Source organism: Hippocampus bargibanti, linkage group LG08 (assembly GCF_051943395.1).
Source record: "Hippocampus bargibanti isolate YZ-2025 linkage group LG08, ASM5194339v1, whole genome shotgun sequence".
NCBI lineage: Eukaryota > Metazoa > Chordata > Actinopteri > Syngnathiformes > Syngnathidae > Hippocampus > Hippocampus bargibanti.
Genome location: NC_142741.1, coordinates 18,122,300 through 18,140,611, shown reverse-complemented (window position 1 = coordinate 18,140,611; position 18,312 = coordinate 18,122,300). Strand labels below are relative to the sequence as shown.

Below are 18,312 nucleotides of genomic sequence, written 5' to 3'. Positions count from 1 at the left end.
TTAAGCCGAAGAGGACATAAAAAAAATTACGGTCAAGCAGAAGGAGATCATCGAAAAACACGAACGAGGTGTGAATTTGTGTGATTTAGCGACCCAGTATCAGTATGCTAAGTCGACCATTGCTACGTGTGGCTTAGGGTTTTTCTGTGTTGTCTCAGCAAAGGTCTCAGGCAATAGAAGAGGTTGAAAAATTTCTGTTGATTTGCATTAACGAAAAGCAGCTAGCAGGGGACATTGTGAGTGAGGGTATTATCGCCGAGAAAGCACGGCAACTTCACTCGGATATCATCAAGAGGCAAATACATCAACGACCATTTTTTCAGTTTTTTTCTTTCATTACAATCCAATAGCAAATTTATGAGACATACAATAAGGTATAGTCTGTTTAGTTTTAAGGGTTATTTAGTAGAAAACTATGTTTTATTGGGACCTGAGAATGTATTATTCTCATTTTTAATGATTTCTTATGGTAAATAAATATTTGGCAGACGAACTTTTCGCCTTACACACACTTTCTGGGAACCAAGTAAGTTTGTAAGCTGAAGTATCACTGTATATATTTTTGAATGTTTAAGATGCTTAGTATATTATCTGGTAAGTATATTATCTTTTATTTAGATCATGGGTGTCCATTTTATTTTTTGTCATTACATTTTCCTTTGGAGAGCCGTTACAACTTTTGGGAAACCATATGAATGTTGAATTGCCTCGGCACAGCGTCCAACAAATTAATGAATAACCCGTTTTCAAATCAGCAGTCAAGAATAATGAGTGGTATTATGGTTTATATATGACAAATGAAAACGTTGGTTCAGACTTTAGCAATCATCACGGAACTTGACGTGCTTGATTTGCTTTTGCGGGCCATCTCAAATGACTGGGTGTGCCAGATCTGGGCCCCAGGCTTTGATTTGACACCTGTGATTCAGATATTTGATTTTTGTGTTACATATGCTTCACATATATTAATCACTGGCACATTTCTTGTATTCACACTTAGAGCATAATGCTTTGTTTGTTTAAAAATTACCTTTATGTCTACTGTAAATGTAGCGTAACTTTTTAAACTCATTCACTGCCGGATGATGTGCAAAAATGTGTCCACTACAGTGTCAGGGGTTTGGTCATTTTGCACTCAAATTGCAAGACCCAAAGAATATTGAGTTTTAGGACTACATAAACATTCAATGCAGCGTAAGGAAACTTAGACTCTCTTCTTTCATCAGAAAACCAGTGTCAATTGCTAAGTTATATTGGTCTTGAGTTATCTGATCTTGAAGTGTCCCTGAGAGCTTTGAAAGGCGCTTATAAATAAAATGTACTTTTATAATTATGATTATAAATGGGGACGGCTATACAAAAGGCAAATGCTGCACCCTCGCGGGAGGAAAAAACATTTCTAGAGGTCTGACCGGTGCTTGAAACACCCCCTTCCCCCCACAGGAAATACCAAAACCTCAACAAATTCGGGAATGGCGCTCCACGTCATGCTTTTAAATTCTCGAATAAATTCAGGAATGGCAATGAATGAGTTCAAACATGTTTTTTACATGAATGATTGATCTGTAAACAACCACCCACGGATGGTTATATTTTGATGTATTTATAATTGATTGATGTTCACAGCAAAAATAATGACCGTTGCTCCTCGAAGGTGAGGTGTTTCTCTTGCCGCTGCTGCTCTTCCGCCGCCGCCAGCCTCCTCCTCAGCTCCTCCTTCTCTGCCTCCCTTCTCCTCTGCCACAGAAGCTCCTCTTCTTCCCTCTGCCTCCTCTCCTCTTCCTCCTTCTCCCTGATACTCCTTCTCTCCTCCTCCACCTGCCTTTGGCGCTCCTCCGCTTCCTTCATTCTCATTTCCGCCTCCAGCTTGAGGCGTTCTAGCTCTTCCTCCCTCCTCCTTTTCTCCACCTCCTCTTGCCTTTGACGCTCCAGCTCCTCCTCCCTCCTCCTCATCTCTTGCCTTTGTCGCTCCAGTTCTTGCTCCTGTTCCCTCCTCTTCCTCTCCATTTTCTGTCTCTCTCGTTCGAGTTCCTCCTCCCGCTTCCTCATCTCTTGCCTTTGGCGCTCAAACTCCTCCTCTCTCAGCTTCTTCTCTGCCTCCAGCTTCATGCGCTCTTGCTCCTCCTCCTCTTCCCTTCTCTTTCTGTCAAAGTCCAGCCTCTCTCGTTCCTGCTGTAGCTCCCGGTGGGCGAGGGTTGAGCCCATAGGCTGCATGAGAAACCAAAAAGAAGCCTGATTGAACAAGAGGAAAGTCAAACCTCATCACAACTACCGTAAATTACGGACTATAAGCCGGTACTTTTTTACAAAACGTTCAACCCTGCGGCTTATTCAGTGATGCGGCCAATTCATGTAATTTTTCTAACGGCCGCCAGGGGCGCTCGAGTAGAAAAGGTAAGATTAAGACCGGTGGAATATATGCGTTGAGGAACACTGCAACTTCTTGTCTTGTGCATAAACTAAATTAGCGTGAGCATACCCTCATCATGGAAAATGCAAAAAGAAACTTGGCATAAACGAATCACGAGAGCGAGAGAGAGAGAGAGGCTGAGGGAGTGTGTGACAACGTCTGTATGACACTGCTTCATTCCGACACTGATGACAATGACTTTGCTGACTTCACTTCAAAGGAGCAGGATAAAGACGGCTTACCGTGATTTTTACCAGTATGTTCTTTTACCAGACCTGAAGAAGAAGTAGTTCTACTGTGTTGCTATTGTGTTGCTTGTGTGTTGTTACCATGTTGCTACCGTTTTACTGCTGCGTCACAGGCACCATTTGGGAAGAAAGTTATCTTATTATTATTATTGTTGTTAAGATATATTATTAAAAATTTAAAACTCTCTCTGTGTACCGTCTTTCTTTGTAACTATGTTTACATGTTTTCATGCGGGCACATGCGGTTTATATACAAGGCGCGGCTTGTGTATGTACAAAATCGGTTTTCCTCTAAAAATGTAGTGAGTGAGGCTCATAATCAGGTGTGCTCTTTCGTCCGGAAATTACGGAAAGTACTTCTTTATTTCCAGTGAACGGTTGATAAGATTGTGGAACAACTATAAATGAAAAATGAGATTTTTTTTTTTTGTCTAGTCACTCGACGTTACTAGAGTCGTTTTTTTTTTTTTTTGGTCATCCACATTGCCATTACCCATTGTTTTTATTAGGTTCAATTGTATGAAAGCTAAAACATTGAATTCCCTTGTAAGAAACTGAGAACAGACAGAATAGAAGTTATCAAATTTAAACGTTTCATGCTGTTGTATGCTTAGTTGGCCGAACACACGGCCCACAATGGGAGCACAGAAAATCTGGGGTCAATCTGAGGTGAACAGACACAACCTGTTAAACTGTCATCCTCAGGTAGGAGATTGAATAAGGTCACGTAAAGTGGCTTCATAAAAACTGCAAAAGACAATCTTCTGTGTTCAAGCCTTTGTTCCATGTGTCCGAGCAAACATCTTAGACAGAAACAAAAAATAAAGTTTAATCCTAAATCAGGAACTTTAGCGAATGTTATTTTTTTTGTTTATTTTCTTTTTTCCAGATAATTTGTCATCTTGTTTTCCGATCAAAAAATACACTCAAATTGGGTTGTACCAACCTAATGCCTATAATTTTAGTATATACAGTAAAGTCTTGTTATATCGATATCGGATATATCGATAGTCCCGGTTATATCGATACTATTTCTATGCACGCACGGAGAAAATTACATGCAAACAGGGTCGGATATATCGATAGTCCCGGTTATATCGATATTTTTTCGGACTCCCTTGAATATCGATATAACGAGACTTTACTGTAATTTATTTGAGCAGTTTCAATATATGATATGGTACCTCGGATTGGGGGAAACTGCTGGAGATCTCCTGCTGGGCCTTTGTCCATTCCTCCTGCAATTTTTCCTGGTCACGTTTATATTTCTCCTACACGACAAAACAATAACGTTGACATTTTTTGAAAGGTGCTTATAAATACAATCAAAATACCCCAAAACATTCTCTACCTTAAATCATTTGTATTTCTGTTTTAAATGTACCTGTAGTTGGCGCTCCTGCTCCTTCTGCCACTTCTCCTGTCTCCTGCGCTCCTCTTCTGGATCCCAAGACCAGCGAGTCGAAGACACAGTGAGTGGAGGAACAGGTATCTAATGATGGAGAGGCTAAAGCTCTGTCCATGATATTTCGTTCATATGCTCCAAAAAGAGTGATGTCAGTAAAAGGCTGCAATTGAACTAATGGTGGTACTTACATCTGGCATGGCGGAGTCTGCTGCTCCTAAAAAAAACACAAAAAAAACATCCAGTCAATATTTGTGTCATGCACCATGGAAGATTAATTCAAGACACCCTGGGGACCAGATCCTAATTTGAAAGGTTGATGACAGGCTTATTTACTTATTTATTGCTCAGTCAAGCAGCAATTGATCATGAAAAGTGACAATGAGAATAACAAGTTTTAAGAAACGGAATGGAGAAAATTGGGAAGAGAATGATTGGCATGCAATGTGGCACGAGTATGTTATTATTGTGGAAAACAATTGACACAGGGAAAAAAAAACACAGCATAATCACCACAAAAGTGAGAAGAGTTGCTTTTGGGTATGACATTGGGTTCAGTTATTTTTTTGCACCCAAATTGTAAAATGTTCTCAAAAACAAAGACTTTTAATTAAAAAAATCAGTGGAAAAGGTTGCCAATAAGTGTTATTATTTACTTCAGAGTAAATATTGCCCATTTATTTTACAATCCAAGAGGCATTGTTCTCATTTACGATCAATGTCAAAGAAAAAAAAATGTGACTGTAAAGTGTCCTTGGGAGTTTCTGAAAGGCGCTTATAAATGAAATGTATTATTATTATTATTATTATTATTATAAAGTAAACATTAATTTTAGAATTTCTTCATTTAAGACTCAAATTTATAATTTTCATATTAAGAATTGAAAACTTGAAACATTCCAACTCAATGAAAAAGGAATAGATATCTTTTGTTACAAAACATTTAAATTTCACGCTCAATGTAAAACTGGAATACATTTTCACTGAAGCGTTTCATTCATTTTTCTGTAATGAACATTAAATTGTATTGGAGGGGTTGTTCCTTCACATGCCCTTAATGTGAAGGTCACAAGTGAACTGTATGGCCCCCATGGAGGTGGTGCTTTGGTCCTGGCTGTGGACAACTACTACCCCAAAAATGAAATGATGGCAAGCGCATTGACCGTTGATTCTGAGATGCCTGAAAAAGGAAAACACGACCTCTGCAACCGGATAAGGTAAAAATGCGGGCCCAAAACACATCCAGGTAGGACTCCCTTTTGAAAGCGTGCAAAGCCGCAAGTGGGGGAAAGTGTTGCATGAGATAGGAGCATTAAAAAATAAAAATAAAACCCCAAAAGAGCCACAAACTTATATTAGAACATTTGTGATTACCTTTTTCAAAAAACTCGGACCTCCGTTTTAAGTTTATCATCGAAATTGGCTCTGATTCTACACATGAGATAGGAGAGATCAGGTTTAATCAGGGCAAAACAAAACATAGTATACTCCTAATATGTCATCACTACATCATTGGTTGCATATCATTACCTTGAGTCATCATGGATACTTTGGGGTAACCACCAGTGATGCCGTTGGATGCCACATCCTACACAAAGATACCCCGTTTGGTAATTAAGAAAAAATAAGGCGGACAAATAACTGAGCATTTGGAAATGCACTTACCACCAAAGAATGGTTCGCGGCCTTGGCAGATGTATCAGTGAGCGAAGTGAAATCCAGCGTAGTACCACCAGCATCAGGGAAACCTACAAGTATGGGATGATCCGTAGTGGTCAGATTGATGGTCTTATGGGCTTTGAATAGCGGGGAAGATGGATCTCTGTCCCAGTCTGCACGCAGACAATATAGCAACATGTTTTTTTTTCTTTTAATTGTTGTGTTTTCAATGCAACTTGTAACACAAAGACAAAGTAATTCACCAGAGAGTACCAAGGGACGAATGTTACAGAAAGCAGCAAAGTGGAACAGGACAGAGAAACCACCTTCCTCAGCCATGAAGCTTATGACGGCTGTCATTCACCCACAAATGTAAAACTTTTTTTTTCCATTGGCACATTTGTTTGTTTGTAACACATTTTTAAGTAAATCTTAGTGAAAATGTATATGTTCTATTCTCAAGTTATTTTGTTCAAAGTTAGCAAATAAATCGACGCAGTATCAGATGAATATAACTCAAGTAAAAGTGAAATAGATGTTTGTATTCAATGTTCATAAATTAGTAAAGCATTTAAAAATGTTGATGACAAAATCAGATCATATTTTCATTCAATTAGATGGAAATATACTGCAAACCTTTTTTTTATTTATATTACATCAATTAATTTAGTCTTCCCACTTTTTTTCACACACATCATGATTTGGGTTTTTGGAAGACTTCTTGGTTCAGTTAATTTGTGCTGAGATCACTGTTGTATGCATTTGTTTTCTAGGGCTTCAAGATAAAGTTTATTAATTGCCATCTACTTTCTCTTTGTTGTCCTAGTGGGCGCCGCTAATTACATTATTTTGAAACGTGCGGCCACCATGATGTGGTTGGACTCTGCGATTTGTTCAAATATGGTCAAGGTCTGCCTTTCAGTGTTGGCCACAATAGTTTCACTTTCACAATTTCTCACAAAAGTCGCATGACACTAACATACCCTGCCAGACCAACGAAAAAAAAGTGGACCCCGAGTTGAGTAGCTAGCGCCACAAGGAAAAGAGGTGTGGGTGCGGATCAGAAAAAAGAATCCCAAAAATAGATAAACCACCAAGTGGAGGAATGCAAATAGAGGAAACAAAAGTCAATAGCCACAAGAATGGAGCACCTCGTGCATCCACACAGTGCTGTCATGGGGTCATTCACGGATGATTCAACAAACGCTTTATTCACCAATTTAAACTGTCACGACCGTTTTGCAAAGTGAGGAGTGCGAGCGACAATGTCAGTGCGGGAATATGATCACCTTAATGTCTCACTGACTGACACAAACTCACTCACTCACACATGCACACGCACATTCACACACACAAATTGGCCCAATACAGTATCCTTTTTGATATAGAATGTGGAAATTAAGAGCATCCATTGTGATACCACACAGAAAGGAGGCAAAAAAAAATTGAGGTTTGAGGTGAGAATCTCGGTTCCAACTTTTGTGTGCGTAATTTGAACGTTCTTTACCGCTTCCTGCCACATTCAACAAAACATAAATCCATCGAGGGTGGCATGTGGGGGACTGGTTAGCACATGCACAACACAGGACAGAGGTGCAGTGTTCGATTTGCTATGTGGAGTTTGCATGTTGCATGGGTTATCTCGCGGTGCTCCGGTTACCTCCCACATTCCAAAAATGTTCTAAATTGTCCGTTAAGTATGATTGTGAGTACGAAACTATATTTGTCTTGATGTGACAGTGACTTAAAATTGGCTGGAGACAGCTGGCACAAGCTCCAGCCCTCCGGAGGATAAACAAATCGTGAAATGGATTGATGGATGGATCCATATAAATCAATCAAGACTATGTGAATTACTAAATCATAACTTGTTTTTGGACAGTTGGCTTTTGATTCAGCATGAGGCTTGATTTTTAGTTGTGCTGTTTTTTATTTTTGCTCTCTACTGTCTTTTTTTGTTTTGTTTTACTCTTTGTTGTTGAATTAATTAACAGTGTTGTTTGTTTTAAAGTGCTTGATATATACAGTTGAATTGAGATCCATTTTCAACGAAACCGTTTGGGGAAGGCAGACACAATGAAATGCGTGAATCAGGTCAGTGTGGAAATGTTTCCATATACAAAACTCTGGATGAATGGTGGTCAGGAATTTCTTCCATTTTTAAATCCAGTGGTCCATTACGCTTGTCCTTGCCGTTTATTATTATGTTTATTTATTATATTGATTAAATGGTCCCAGTTTGGCAGACACACATATGCATACGCGCACACACTCCCACACACACACCCATGCACACGCATACATGCGCGCACACACACACACACACACACACACACACACACACACACGCACGCACACACACACACACACACACACACACACACACACGCGCACACACACGCGCGCGCACACGCACACACACGCGCGCGCGCACACACACACACACACACACACACACACACACACACACACACACACACACACACACACACACACACACACACACACACACTTTCGGATGACTCACTGCTCTTGCCATAACGCTTTATGTCCATCACCAAACTGCCCTCCTGCAGTGCCTGGTCCAGGCTGGCCTTCCATTCCAGGTAGCTCATGTCTGCCACCCGTTGGCCATTTACTGTCAGCACCTCGTCCCCATCCTGCAATTGGAACATTTCAGCTGCGCTGCCTGGGGGAGAAAAGAAAACAAAACTGAATGAGAGTCAGACAGAATGCAAGTTGAGTTTAAAAACCATGCCTGACGCTAACTTGATAAACATTGCAGAGATGAGTAAGTCTCAGTCAAGAAGGGAGCAGTCCCAGAAACATGCTCCCCTATATAGGTCTGAACTGCTGCGGACTAGAAAAAAATGCCGATAAACAGGAGCCATAGACAGTACAGCGATACCTCCGCTGACGAACGCTTCAGCTCACAAACTTTTCGCCTCACAAACATTACATTTGCGAGCATGTAGTCTCGGCTGACGAACTAGTTTTCGGCGGACGAACCAAACCACATGGTCAAACAGCGTCACGGTGGCTGGCGGACTAGTTTTTGTCACCCCCTTTCTTTGAGTGCGGACGTGGTTTGTTATCGAGTGTACTTTTGCTATTATGGGACCAAAAAATACCCCACCACAGGCTCGTGGTAAAGACGACACAAAAGAAAATTACGGTTGAACAGAAGGAGATCATCAAAAAACACGAACGAGGTGTGCGTTTGTGTGACTTAGCGTACCAGTACGCTAAGTCGACCATTGCTACCATCCTTAAGAACAAGGAAGCTATCAAGGGCTCATGTGTGGCTAAGGGTGTTTCTATGTTGTCTAAGCAACGCTCTCAGGCAGTAGAAGAGGTGCACTGTATATCATTGTCTCAACATGGCGCCAAACCAGTGGTTCAAAATAATTGTATGTAATTCTCTCCCAGGGAGAAGTAATGCACGTGGGACATGTTTTGTCAATACCACTGTATTAATAATGTTCTGTATGTTACCAATAAGGAAACAATTTCCAATCAATTTCCAATACCTGGTTGAATGAACTTGACATGTGCACCACTAGAATCCCATGCCACATCAAAGCCAAAGTCGAGACTACTGTTGGGCTTTTGGTTGAGGCTGATCCGCATCTCACACGTACTTTCCTGGAAGGCAGAGCCAGTCACATGACAGTCAACATGCCAATAAATAACAAAAAAAGGTTAAATGTATCGGAAGCATGGCATCACTCGATGAAATCAGACATCTTGTCAGCATTGAAGCAATTCCGGTCCTTAATCAATTGTCAAATCAGGAAACATTTCTGCCGTTCCCGAAAAAAGATCTACCTGTTGTTTTCAAATTTCAAAGCAAGACTGATTTTGACATCTCATCCCTTAATGAGGGCAGTGCGGGAATACCTTGCTGGGTTTGGTGGCTGAAACGTCTCTCTTCACCTCAACTGTGCGGGATGAAATGCTTGACGTGGAGGTAACGCTCTTCACCGTGGTCTCCTCTGGTGTGTCATCATCATCCTCGCTGCTTTGGATGGGGCTCGACTGTGCCTCGGCCTCATCTTCAGCGGTCATGAACTGGTTATAGCGGCTTGGCACCGACGACTTTTGGGAAACAGCAACGTTGCCGTTGATGCGACTGGTGGAGTTGTCCAACTGTGCCAAAAAAATAATGAGTATGAGTACCTGTAACAACCTTCTGTGATTAACAACACATTGCACCTGAACAATAGTGCCACCTAGAGGTTTTAATGACCCCAGAATTAAAGAATTTGGAGTAACATTTAACAGTTAGATGTTAGGTACCAATTGATTTTGATGGAAAACAGTAGTGCGGTTAAGGGTTCTGGACTCACTGTGACGGTGCGGTTAAGTGAGCCTATGCGTGATGGCTGGCTGCCAAAAGGTCTTGGAGTGACGACTGATGACAGTCGTGCACTATCCGATCTCTGGTAGCTTCTAGGCAGGGAGGCGGATATTCGAGAAACCGCAGCATTGGTTTCTGTCTTGCTTTGCAGCGATGGGTTGTAGATGGCAGTAGAAGATGGGGGCTGCACCTTGACTGGGCTCTTTGGCTGAGGCACCTTTTGTGAGGCTTTCGGAGGTCGTAAAATCTCCTCTGTTTTGGTTGTGCTTTCAAAGACTGAATTCGTGAGGGAGGAAGTGTCTTCAGAAGGTTTGAGTCTATGAAAGGAACCGCGGGCGGTGGTCCCACCAGGAGCATCTATGGCATCAGACCCCTGCTTTGTGGATCTGAGCGGGACATCTGTCGGCTTATCCTCTTTCTGAGCAGACACTGATGAGGCAGACGAATGATAAAGTGTATCGACAGTATAGCTCCTACTTGTGCTGTCTTGAGGACGGGTTTTGGGTTTCTCGAATACATCGTTGTCATTGTCAAAACTGAGCGATCCGATGCGGCTGCCGATGCTACTGCTTCGTCTGTTCTCCCTGTTGAGCCAAGGGGCAATGAAACGGTAGTAAGAAGCAAGATGATTTCAATCGAAAGGTACCAGCTATTGTGAGCAGTGTGTGTCTTGCTGTCCTACCTCTCATCTTGCATTTCTTTGTAGGTCTTGGACCTTCTGGTGCTGCCGCCGTATGTGATCTCTTCGACCTTCTCCCTCTCTTCTTTCTTTTTAACAATATCAGAGTTTACACTCTTTCGCCGGTTTTTCCATTTACTTAGATCCTAAGAGAAAGAACCTGAGTTCAAAAGACCCACCCAAACAAGTTTTGTCCCCTGTGTTCACCTAAAAGCACACTTGGAATGAAGTTTGATGGCTTGGATATGGTCTACCTGTGAAGCATGTGGCCTTTTGATTACCCAAAAAGGGTCACAAAAAGGTTCTTGAAGCAAAATCCATTTTATGTACATGTATTGCTGACAGTTTGAACATTTTTAAAATTTGTTTTAAAAATGTGGGTTATAGTTATCTGATTGCCGTTCTGTCCATTTTCCTCCTCCTGTCTCTTTCCATTTGGGTGTCACACTCACATCCTGCCACCTATCATCGCTCTGCTTGATCTGCTCTCGGTATTTCTCGAGAGCTTCATACTGAGACAGGCGTCTGACCAACACAGGTTCTTCACTGATGTCACTTGTTGATTTGCTCCTAGGGGAAAAAGAGTTGGGAAAATAAATGAGAAATACAATCAAAATAGGACAAACACTGAACACTTCATTTCAAAGTTCAGTTGCATTTCTATCTGTCAAATATTACACTCCCAAAATCATTGTTCCAATTTTTTTTCTCATAATAGTAATTTTGATGAAAATCAGCTTGCGTGGTTCTAGAGAAACACTTCCTTCATTAGACATTTTGAAATCTTTAGCATGGCCGCAACACTCATGAGGATAAGCGGATTAGATCAGTGATGGATGGATGGATGGATTTAGAAATCCAGTCTGACTCATTTTGCTTCAGTGAATGTAATATATAGTAATTCTTTGGGAATGTAATAATTTGACATTTTGCATCCCATATTCCTCCTGTGGTCATACTTAACACTAATTGACCACATTCTGGTGCAACAAGCGCAGTTGGTTAGTGAACAGCCCAAGCCCACAATGCAAAACAGCAAATACTGTACTTAGTACACAAAGAAACTCAACTGAAAAAAAGACGTGTATTTATTCCAGAAGTATTAGAGTCCTTAGACTTATACAGCATAAATCTATCCACCACAGATCTTCAGGGCCCTATGAGGGAGCCCAACAGCACCCACCATGGCCTACACACTGTGTGTCAAGTGGTAAGCATTTAGCAGCAGAAGCCACAAAAGTGTGAAACGAGCGAAATGTGCCACATTCCTGGCAGTCCGTGTCAACTCACCCGTCGAAACTGTCTGATGCTTGCCGTTGTCTAGGAAACCAAAGAAGGGGGAAGCGACAGACAAGAGTGTCACATATTGTCACATGGGACTTGATGTTGTCCACTTGTGAACATATCACTTGTGTATGTACCATCTGTGTGTGTGTGTGTGTGTGTGTGTGTGTGTGTGTGTGTGTGTGTGTGTGTGTGTGTGTGTGTGTGTGTGTGTGTGTGTGTGTGTGTGTGTGTGCGCGCGTGTAGATGGATGATATATATATGTGTATATATATATTTTTTTCACTATTGCAAGATTCTCTCTGGAAACTTAACAACTAACAGTGAAGTACTGTACGCACACACAGTGGGGCCTCAAAGGCTGCTTTGTGTAATAAGGAATATCTGAAGCCTTTCGCGACCGATCGCAAGACTTCAATGTGTTCAGCGGGTTCCATGACTCGCACTGTTGGTGCATTCCATGCAAAATAAAGTACAAATATTCAGAGTACGGGAAATGTGCAGTATTTCCTTTTTATTCCACAAGAACTTTGATGAGAAAAACCTCCAAAAGTGCATTAAATTATAATATTTCCTCACACATTGGCATTTACACACACAGAGGCCAGGTGTATTTACTAAATTGCAGAGAGTTACAGGCATCAACTGTATTTGGAGGAAAATATTTATTTGGTGGATGTGTTTAGTTGTACAAAACAAGTTTTGCATTAACATTGGATATCACATATAGGGGCCAAAGGTAGTATTTCCTCAACTGTGAACAGTTGCAATCGATTTAGGGTAAGGCATCTATGAGTGAAATTATTTTATTTGTGCATATAGAGGCCACAGGTATATGTGAACTCAACTGCAGTGAGTAGCAGACATCTATTCTATTAGGTCTTAATTTATTCCAGTAAATATTATCTTCAATAAATAATCTTATTTATTTGTGAAGCAAAATTAATATTGGAATTGGGAAGCATTGTTATCATGTATAACATTATGGTATGCCTATGAATTTTTTTCCTTAAAGGACAACCGACGTCTCCGGACAAGTTGTGTCCATAATTTGTAAAATGGCTTCAAATGACTTCTACTGAGCGTATTTTACAAAGATTCCACCACATATAGCTATATTTTACGTTTTAAGACTCGCGCTGAATATTCAGGAAGTCTTGCTTTTGAGTTGGTGACGAGTCCGTACGTGACGTCACTAAAGGACCGCCCCTGACCGCAAAAAAGACACATTGTAGCGGTCCTTCCATCACGTCAATGTATTTTGCTGTACTTGTTTGTTCTGGGGACCATATGTTATTTATCAGCCTGTAGTAACGGAGGTGGCCACAGGAGGTCGCCATTTTGTGCCTCTTTTTTTTGGGTGAGAGATTTCCCCCCAATGTTGCCTCAAAACGTCACAAATAAATTCTTTAATCGATTGCAAACATGTATGCTTTCCTCTTCAGAACTATTTGAATCATATTCATAACTGGATGTGTAACAAGAAAGCATATTCTCCGAATCTGAAGCCATTGTTTTGATTCACTAGCAATCCAAGACGTCTTGGCGTGACATCACGAACTGGGGGCGGGACTTTGTGAAAATGGCCAATTCGCACCTCAATTTTTTGCAGATTTTGGACACTTTGTCATTTTTATTGGTGTTTTGCATTTGACTAAAAATATCATACTGCGTGTTTTGGGTATTTTAGATGCTATAAAACGTTTTTCTGATGTCAGTTAAAAAACAAAAAAGTGACGTCGGTTGTCCTTTAAATTTGTTGTGTTTTTAACATTCACCTGCCAACTCCATGGTTAACGTTGGCTTTACAGATGACATGCTCCACCACAGTCACTGCCAGTTTTTGAAAAGACATCAAGTGCAAAAACTGTGTGAGTCTTCTTGCTGTAAAGGACACTACTCAATCGACCGTGTTCACATCCAACTTCCTTTTCAACTCCACCATAAACACCATCTTAACAAATGCCAAATCCGCTTTGCCATGAGCAATGGTTAAAGACTACACAACGGTGGTAACAATCCCGAGGTCACTATTTGAAGAAGAATGGTATATTCACAAAACACACTTCAAAAAACACCCAAATATACATCTTTGCTCCTTTGTAGATACAGTGTAGCATTGTTTATATGACCCTTTACCGATTGATAGGAACCTGTATGAAAACATCTGGAGAAACAAAAACTAATAAAACTAGTACCTGTAAAGACGAGAAATCCCCCAATGGAAGCACATACAGCAGACTTAAACCAACTTCTTGTCAACAAATCCTTACCAAGTTCAGACATTAAGTATTGCAAGTCAAATATGTAACAGCAATTCACTTCTCCAACTTGAGTGCGGCTAGCATCTGCACCATGAGCTTCTTCTTGTACCTCCGCTGACTAGCTTCCCTGATGGCCTGCCACCTCTCCAGGTCGCCCCCATTGCAAGAAGTTGGCACAGAGGGACTCGCCTGATTGGGTGACACTTGGTTATGCTGTGTAGCCAGCTTTCGGACCAGCATATCGTCCATTTTGAGACATGGCTCATTTCGAACATGATTAGATTTGTTTGATGATGACTCCTGAGTGAGAGGAGATGGCGGGCACAGGAGCCTGGTCTTGAGTTCAGGAGGGAGGTCCCATGGCTCAGGAATACCCATTGGGGAGAAGTTGTCAGGGGCACCTGACAGGGGGCGGTGTTGTTGCTCAATTTTCTCCCGACGTTGGACAACGTCGTCCTGCTCGATGTCGGGAAATTCCTCCTCTTCCTTCTTATGAAGCTGTGTCACAATATTGATCTGTTCCTTCGATGTCCAAAGGCACCGCTTTGCTGACAATGGGGTCTTCACTGTGGCAAGATCGCTGTTGGCCTGGAAGGTGAGTGTCCGCCTCGTGAACATGTCATCGTTCTCCAAATCGGGGATGATGCTGTCATAATCGATAGGATCTTGAGGCTCCCGGGGATCTTGGCGCCCTAACAGGGGCCACCGCTGACATTTGACCAGTCTGGGACCAGAGGTGGGGTCAACTGGGGTGAACGCCAGAGGTGGGGTCTCTAATAGGGTGGTCTTGCATGGGTGTGAGGGACTGTGAATGTGAATAGGAGGACAGCAGGAAGAAAGCAGGTATAAAAGAAAAGGACAGAAAGTTGATGAGTGCATGCGCTTCAATTGGACTAACATAAAGAAAAAAATATTGATCGTGGTCATGCAATGTATGGACAAATGCTGGACGACACTCCTAATCAATCCTGTCAGGTTCAGGGTAGGCCAGGGGTGTCAATGTTTTTTAGAATGATACTTAAAAGGGATAGCTGGGCCAGATTTTTCATATGTGAGGTTAAAGAGTGTAACTGTTTAATTTCTTTGGTTATAAATACACACCACACCCTCCCCCCCCAAAAAAAAACAAAAAAACAAAGCCGGTACACTTTCTTATAGTTTCCCTTCATGAAATGTGTAGATTACATTAGCCTTTATTAGTCTCACGGTGTAATGACGTATCCAAAACATTTGCCCACATTGTGGATTTGTTTTAATTCTATGCAGTTTTGTGTAGAGAGAAAGTTGCTCTTTCCCAGTAAAAAAACGTCTAATCGGAAAAAATTGTATAAAAGAATGACAAATGTGATTATTTTATGTACAACGTTGAGCTATTCAAGAACATTTTGAGGTGTTGCAACTGTATGGACCTTTTCCCCCCAATGAGGGTGCTATGAGTCATGGAGGGGTGAGAAGAGGAGGGGCCTGAGGGCAGTGGAGGAGGAACGTCAGTCTCGGAATCGTCCGACGAGGATCCCGACTTCTCATGGCTGAGGCCCAGAGTGGAGGGAAAGACCAGGGAAGAGGGAGGGATATAGAAGATGCAGGGCAGCGACAGACAGAAAGAAAGAAAGAAAAATTAGTGGGCGGGAGGGGAAGTGAAGCAGAAATTCAAAGAATCATGCACAAACATTCAGGAAAATTACATGCTTGAAAGTAGGGAGAGTTTAACAAGCAGGAAGAAACTGGACACTTGATTAGGAACACCTGCATTTTGGAGTCGGATCCAAGATTTGTCACACATTGTTGTCACACATTGTGCCTCATGATGTGTTTTAGATCTTTTTAATCTACAAATGTACGTACAAAATGCATTTATAAAAAATATATAATTATGCCAGCTCTTAGATTCGACCCGATTCAATGTTGGAGGTGTACCCTATTAAGTGTCCCATGTTTCTTTGGACTTGGGCCCGATTTACTAATGGGTAATGTGTGCAACAACAGGTGCTAAAAGATGTAAAAAAAATATCTCTTAATTGGCCGCAACCAAAATTATATCTGTCAAACATACTGTATGTATCGTAGTGATCAATTTTCCTCTAACACGTTCGATTTCATCATGTGCGATGCTTTCCCAAATTGTTCATGGTGAAAACCATTTTAGCTACTTTATGCATAAAGACATATCTTAAATGCTACCATCTCCCACATTAACTCATTCACTGCTAGACATGTGCAAAAATGTGTCCATTCCAGTGCCAGGGTTTTTGTCATTGTCACTCGAATTCCAAGACTCACAAAATATTGATTTTTAGGACTAAATAAACATTCAATGCAGCCTAAGAAGCTCTTTTCTTTCGTCAGAAAAAAAAGAGTTAATTCCTAAATTATATGGGTCTGGAGTTATATGAGCTTGAAATGAAGGCAGCTGTCCAAAATACAATGCAATACATACATAGTGGTTTATATAGCTGAAGCTGGAACAAAGCGCTAACATGGAAAAAAGGAATACTGCCCCCTTGTGGAAAAGAAAAAAAAACATTGCCAGAGGCCATGGCCAGCGCTTTATGGGCACCTAAGCATGAAAAAAAGAGCCAAACCATTTTGGGAATGGAAATATTTTCAATTCCCGAATAAATTTGTGAATGGCAGTAAATGAGTTAATCCACCCGTTGCAAACATGCACAATCTAGCGGATGAAAAAACAATGTAACAATTTCTATTGAGGATCTTACAAACCAACAGCATACTTAGTAAATCACATGCAACACGACAATGAACTATTCAATCAAACACGCAATTCAGCGCAACTATTTTTAATTTTAGTAAATCGGGCCCAAAGTCAATGTGAATTCTTGTACTCTCACACACCTGAACCCTTGCATCTTCCTGTACCACGGTCTGCTCTGAGAACCGAGCTTGATCTTCTGGATATGAACGTCCTCCCCGGGTGTCCACAACTTGGGCAAAAACTTGTGGTAAGAAGCGTCACTTGCCACCAAGTTTCTGGCTCCCACTTTGCGGGCGTAGAGGTCATCTTGCACAGGGTCTGCGTAGCCCACCTCATCGTCCTCATCCTCTGAGTTGGTGTAAGGATCACTGAAAATGCTGTCAGTGTACACCGGGGGGCGGCGCTCGGCCCTGTGTTCCTCACCATCGCTGCTTTGAGAGAGATGGACCCAGGCAATCACGAGTATAAAAGAATTTGGCTTGTTAGGCAACCACGGCACACCCAAAATAGACGCAGGGGCCGAATGATCCTCATCAGCGCAACATAAGATTTTGAACAGTCAAACGTCCACAAAAATCAGGCAGGGCAAATGAAAGTTGTGCAGCTGAAACTCAACCTCGGTCAAAAGAGAAAAAAAATCAAAACAGCAAACAGCGCTGTTAGCTTCAACACATCCAAAGGCATTGCCTGATGTTACGATGAACAAACGGAATGTATAAAGGAAGCATCCATGTTTGCACTGTCGCCACAAAACAGTCACACCAATGCTTCTCTGACCTGAGAGCAACCCTGGGGCTCACAGTCACCTTCGGACATTGCCCCGCGGGCGTCATATCCAAATGCGACAGGCTGATGGGTACGGAAAAGTTGGCAGGGGGTGCTGGTAGGGGGCTGTGGAAGCGTCTGCTGGCCAGGTCATCCATAATGACATCGGGGTCCGGACGGTCTGAGTCAGAGTCGCTGCCACTTTCGTAATCAAGAGCAGACTGTGGGTGAGCACTGGGGGATATGGAACTTTTGCCAGGGGGCAGGCTGGCGTCACTGAGGGTGCCGTTGCAGAAAATGAGAAGGAAACACAATACCAGTAACAACATGGACCATTGGACTATGAGCAAACAGCAGCATGGGAAGAAAACAACTCACCATATAAAATTCCAAAGACATGAACTGTGTTTGGAATCCTTCACTCATTCCTTCCTAACCAGTATGTAGGATTTTTTTTTTAAATAGCGGACTTGATAGACTCATCAGTAAATAACAAATCCATTTTCAAACACCACCATGAATAAC

The 18,312-nt window shown here is 41.7% G+C and overlaps 1 protein-coding gene across 1 annotated transcript in view; it reads right to left on the bottom strand.

The window, feature by feature from the left end:
* lmo7a (LIM domain 7a) overlaps positions 1-18,312 on the bottom strand; it is a 78,879-nt gene that overhangs the window by 5,947 nt on the left and 54,620 nt on the right. The window contains 18 exon segments of the mRNA XM_089002256.1: positions 1,640-2,208; positions 3,843-3,929; positions 4,043-4,150; positions 4,255-4,280; positions 5,438-5,494; positions 5,594-5,651; positions 5,729-5,895; positions 8,250-8,411; positions 9,253-9,367; positions 9,623-9,871; positions 10,072-10,666; positions 10,765-10,907; positions 11,214-11,331; positions 12,052-12,081; positions 14,368-15,114; positions 15,719-15,838; positions 17,163-17,450; positions 17,800-18,063. Coding sequence (XP_088858382.1) covers positions 1,640-2,208; positions 3,843-3,929; positions 4,043-4,150; positions 4,255-4,280; positions 5,438-5,494; positions 5,594-5,651; positions 5,729-5,895; positions 8,250-8,411; positions 9,253-9,367; positions 9,623-9,871; positions 10,072-10,666; positions 10,765-10,907; positions 11,214-11,331; positions 12,052-12,081; positions 14,368-15,114; positions 15,719-15,838; positions 17,163-17,450; positions 17,800-18,063 — 3,903 coding nt within the window.